This window comes from Bos mutus, chromosome 8 (genome assembly GCF_027580195.1).
Source record: "Bos mutus isolate GX-2022 chromosome 8, NWIPB_WYAK_1.1, whole genome shotgun sequence".
Lineage (NCBI taxonomy): Eukaryota > Metazoa > Chordata > Mammalia > Artiodactyla > Bovidae > Bos > Bos mutus.
The window spans coordinates 103,977,548-103,983,148 of record NC_091624.1 but is presented as its reverse complement, the minus strand read 5'-3'; the positions used below and the strand labels follow the sequence as shown (position 1 = coordinate 103,983,148).

General features: G+C 38.3%; 1 protein-coding gene across 1 annotated transcript; it reads left to right on the top strand.

The window, feature by feature from the left end:
• Positions 1-2,600: 2,600 nt before the first annotated feature.
• DEFB134 (defensin beta 134) lies at positions 2,601-5,033 on the top strand. Its single transcript, XM_014476983.2, has 2 exons — positions 2,601-2,658; positions 4,891-5,033. The coding sequence occupies exons 1-2, from the start codon at positions 2,601-2,603 to the stop codon at positions 5,031-5,033; spliced, it is 201 nt and encodes a 66-aa protein (XP_014332469.2).
• Positions 5,034-5,601: the final 568 nt, after the last annotated feature.

Genomic DNA, 5,601 nt, shown 5'->3' with positions numbered 1-5,601 from the left:
CTCCCGCAGCAATGAAGACCCAGCACAGCCAAATAAACAAATAATTTTTTTAAATCCAATGATATGTATTTTCACACCTGTTGGGATGTTTATTATAAAAAAGACAAGAGACAGCAAATATTAGCAAAGACGTAGAGAAAAAGGAACATTTGAGCATCGCTGATATAGCCTCTGTGGACAACAATACAGAGGTTCCTCAAAAAAACAAAATTAGAACTGCAATGTGATTCAGCAATTCCATTTCTCAGTACATAGTCAAAGTAAATTAAAATGATATCTCAGAATCATCTGCACACTTACATTCATTACTAACAATAGTCAAGATAGAGACACTATCTCAGTGACCAACAGCACTAAATGGATAAAGAAAATGTACATACATACTACTCAGCGTGTCCACACATACTGAATGCTATTCAGCCACAAAAAGGAAGGAAATCATGCCACTTGTGACAACATAGATAAACCGAGAGGACATCACACTGAGTGAAAAAAAACTCAGCATAGACAAATACCATATGATCTCGCTTAGATGTAAAATCTCAAAAAACTCAATTCAGAAAACCAGAAAGTAAAATGGCAGTTTCCAGGTGTCTGGAGGGGAGACATGTTGGTCAAAGGGAACAAACTCCCAATCACAAGATGAAGAAGTACTGGGGATCTAAGATACAGCATCGTGACTGTAGCTAATAACACTATATTGAATATTTAAAATTTGCTGCAAGACTAAATCTTAAATATTCTCACCACACACACACAAAATGGTAAATATCTGAGGTGAGAGATGTGTTAATTAACTTGATTGTGGTAATCAGTTTGCAATGTATACATACTTAAAATCATCACATTTTACTCCTTTAAATACATGCAATTTTTCTCATTAATTATACCTCAATAAAACTGGTGAGGAAAACGTCATGAAGAATGGTTGGAAGAAACAGATATGTTCATTATCTTGACTATGATGATGGTTTCACATTCAAGTATGTATGTGTCAAAATTTATCAAACTGTACACTTTAATATCTGCAGTTTTGTCATCTCTACTTCAATAAAGATGTTTTTTAAAATAGTGACAGCTATTTTAAAATGATCTTAATAAAACATTGCACAGCTTTTTTAATTTTATGAAGTTTGAAATGACACAGAAAATATTTATGCACACATCACCTTATCATGATGCATGTATCATGTGAAATGCCAGGCTGGATGAAGCACAAGCTGGAATCAAGATTGCCAGGAGAAATATCAACAACTGCAGATATGCAGATGAAAACACCCTTATGGCAGAAAGTAAAGAAGAACTAAAGAATCTCTTGATGAAAGTGAAAGAGGAGAAGGAAAAAGTTGCCTTAAAACTCAACATTCAGAAAACTAAGATCATGGCATCCAGTCCTATCATTTCATGGCAAATAGATGGGGAAACAATGAAAACAGTGACAGACTTTATTTTGAGGGTTCCAAAATCACTGCAGATGGTGATTGCAGCTATGAAATTAAAAGAGCTTTCTCTTTGAGAGAAAAGCTATGACAAACCTACACAGCACATTAAAAAGCACAGACATTATTTTGTCAAAAAGGTCTGTCTAGTCAAGGCTATGGTTTTTCCAGTAGTCATGTATGGATGTGAGAGTTGGACCATAAAGAAAACTGAGTGCCAAAGAATTGATGCTTTTGAACTGTGATGTTGGAGAAGACTCTTGAGAGTCCATTTGACAGCAAGGAGATCCAACCAGTCCATCCTAAAGGAAATCGGTCCTGAATATTCACTGGAAGGACTGATGCTGAAGCTGAAACTTCAAAACTCTGGCCACCTGATTCGAAGAACTGACCCACTGGAAAAGACCCTGATGCTGGGAAAGATTGAAGGCAGGAGGAGAAGGGGACAACAGAGAATGAGATGATTGAATGCCATCACTGACTCAATGGACATGAGTTTGAGCATGCTCTGGGAGTTGGTGATGCACAGGGAAGCCTGGCATTCTGCAGTGCATGGGGTCGCAAAGAGTTGGACGCATCTGAGTGACTGAACTGAACTGATACCACCTTACAAAAGCAGAATACATAAATATGGCTATATCATGCCTGTAACTATACAAGATAAAATATTAAACAAAAAACTAGAAATACAATCAACTTCCTTGAGAAACACACACGTTGTGTCTGAAGAGGTGGGGCTCAAGTGTAACTTCTTTCCTTGTAATTCTCAATATTTTATGAATTTTCTAGAATTGCATTTCTGTTGTAACATAAAAGTCAAACAATTAACTTTATTTATTTAAAATAAATAAAAACAAAATAAATTCTTTTAAAAAAGGTCTCTGTTAGTCTTTTGGAAAATCCAGGTTTTCCAAGGGGGTGAGCAGTGCCTTTGCCAATAGGAAAAGCTGTCAAACAGGACACGGCTGGTTGTTTTTTCCTCATATAAGCATTGCCATCTCAGCTGCCTCAGGGGAGGTCAGTGTAGCATATCTACCTGGAGCAGATCATCCCCAGACCTGAGAGGTTTGTGCTGAATGGCATGCTCATCTTTCCCTCTCTGCTCTAGGACAGCCTGCATCAGACCCTGCCAGAAGCCTCCTCAACAAGAAAGTGCCAGCCATGGAGTCTCCCTTCACTGTGTTTGTGTTTCTCATCTTTTGGGATACAGCACTAGCAGGTAAAATGGGAATCTTCCTGGGAGAATCCTTGTCTAGAAGAGCAATTGCACTATGCAAGCCTATGAATGTCCTACCACCATAAACTCCGTAATTTTTGAAGTACCTTGAATCTTGGCTCTCCAAACTGCAGCTGTACAGTTTGAGGCAGAAGTCTGAGCACCTCTGAAATATAATTTCTTCATTTACCAAATGGAAATAATAATAACTTCAGAGTCTTGCAAGGATTAAATAAAATAATGTATAGAATATGCCTATACATATGTACAGTTCCTGACTTACAAGAGTTATCATTATATTTTTATTAGTAATACTCCATTTTGTTTTGCTACAGTTGTTGTATCTCTACTCAACTCTACTCATCTCTACTAGGAACATGCCTAGGTATAGCAGTCAACACCAGCAAGCAGTAATAATGTAATTTTTAAGTTTTCCAATATACTCAAATTACTCACCGTTAACTTATCATTTGTAGATCCTTCAGGTACACAGGGAAACAGATTAGGAACTGCCATAACCCAAGAGATTTGATGGGCTTCATGTGATGTGAGAAATATCTGATTAGATGAGGTAGCAGCTGGAGAAATGTTACGGAGAGCACAAGCTGGCCTCATACTGACCGCATCCATTACTAACTTTGAAAATCTCATCTTGAGAATTCTCTTCATTTAGTGTTACTGAATCAGTTCACATCCATATGTTGAAGGGTCCTACTTAATTTCTCAATCTCTCATGTATTCTCTAGGCAGATGAACCAGATGTTCATATCATGTGATTCAACAGGCTGGATTTAAGAATCTATAGAATCCAGGCCTCTAGAAGCTCTACAGGCCACTACAATTCCACTATGGTTCATGCAATAAATCCATGGGCTCTGGACACTGAACAACTGCACAGTCTACAATATTCCCTTCAGTGCTGTATACATGCCCATAGCTTATTATTTTTATAAGAACTTCTTTCTTTATAGAGATCATTACAAATTTCACATATAGACCATTAATACTTCACATCTTGTTAGGCATCCATCTTGCTAACCTAGTAACCCTGACCTCCTCTTTTCCTGTGTATGTTAATCGCTTAGTCATGTCTGACTCTTTGCAAACCCAGGGACTACAGCCTGCCAGGCTCCTCTGTCCATGGGATTTTCCAGGCAAGAATACTGGAGTGGGTTGCCATTCCCTTCTCCAGGGGATCTTCCTGACCCAGAGATTGAACCTGGGTCTCCTGCATTGGCAGGCAGATTCTTTATGGTCTGAGCCACCAGGGAAGCTCCAGGCAAAATAAATGGGGTAAACACTTATTCAGAATTTCCACAAATGGCCAAATTTTAGCATTCTTTCTCCTTTCAACACTCTCTTACATATGAAAATAAACATTCATATTCTGATGATTCTGTAGAGTTACGTGTCCACTAAACTGTAGGTCCAGCTCAAACGCCTTGGGCTCCAATAATACATCCCATCCTCAGAATGGCTTCCATCCTCCTCTGAACTCACACCACCACTCCATGTTGCATATATCTCACTGGACTTGTAATATTTTCTTCTCTCTCATGCATCTTTTGTGCTTCCTTTTTAGCCAAGACCAAAAATTCTTTGTGGTATCATACTCAAATCTGTACCTAAACAGTACCTGGATTTATAAAAAACCGGCTTGAGAATGAACAGATAATTAAATATTTTGTTAATGACTACATACATAGGTAATTTGTTTATAGAATTTATTATTCGACCAATTTGGGCAAAGTTCCAAGTTATTAATTGTCTCAGTCAGTTCAGGCTACCATAGCAAAATATCATGCATGGCAAGGCCTAAACAAAATTTATTTTCTCACAGTTCCAGAGGCTGGAAAGTCCAAGAGCAACTGAAGACCAATTCAGTTTCTGATACGAGTTACCTTCCTAGCTTGCAGACAGCCATCTTCTTTCTGTGTTTTCTGTCAAAAAGGCCAAATTCTGTTGGACCAGGCCCCCCCTCTTATAACCTCATTTAACTTTACTGTCACCTCTAAAGTCCCTATCTCCAAGAACAGTCACACTGGGGATTATGGTTTCAATATATGAACCTGTGGAGGACACAGTTCAATCCATAGCTTTTTAAATTTTTTCAATTATAGTATCAGACTATGAACAGGTCTCTTGGAACCCACTTTGACAAAAATGGAAGGACTGGTCATTCTATAGTACAGAAAGGTCTATCATGAATAATCTTTCCATTCATTTTCTTTCCAGGCTTGAATCCATTATCATCAGAATTATACAGAAGATGTCACATAAATGGTACCTGCAGACTTGAGTGCTTTGGAAGTGAAATGCTAGTTGCCTACTGCATGTTTCAGCTGGAGTGCTGTCTCAAAGGAAATCCTGAGCCCTGACTTAAGAAGCCAGTAAATACCAATTAACTTGACAGAGAATTTAAACTGAACTCTGACACTGAGATGTGCCCACAGTTGTTGGTTTTCAGCATTTTTATAAGCCATCAGAACATCGAAACCTTATAATATTAGATTTGAAAAGCTGAGCTGATGTCTTCCTAAAGACATTTAAGGTCCTCAGGAAAACAGGTTATAATATATTTTTCCTCACTTCAAAGTGATACGCACAGTCTCCTCAGTGCCTATTTTTATCTTTACTCATAGAAAGGTTATCTACATTATTTATAGAGGCCCCAAAACTATAGAAACATCTTTTTACACCTAGGCTTTACCCTACCATACCTTCAGTTCCCTATTCACCTTTTCTTTGAGCCTCTCATCTGTAGAGGAACAGACCTGACCCAGCCTCTAATGACCTTATATATCTCTCACATGGACCACTTTGACTTCACTTAAGGCTGCACGAGTCTTGACTGGGTCTGACCCTGAAGGTCTTGAAACACAAGGACAAAAGCTATGTTACGATGGGCTGTAACAAAGCAGGTTCTCATCCACCTCCCTGGTTTCA

Coding starts and splice junctions, on each gene's coding strand:
- DEFB134 (XM_014476983.2), top strand. CDS start 2,601: ATGGAGTCTCCCTTCACTGTGTTTGTGTTTCTCATCTTTTGGGATACA. Junction 2,659..4,890: donor TTGGGATACAGCACTAGCAG/GTAAAATGGGAA, acceptor TTTTCTTTCCAG/GCTTGAATCCATTATCATCA.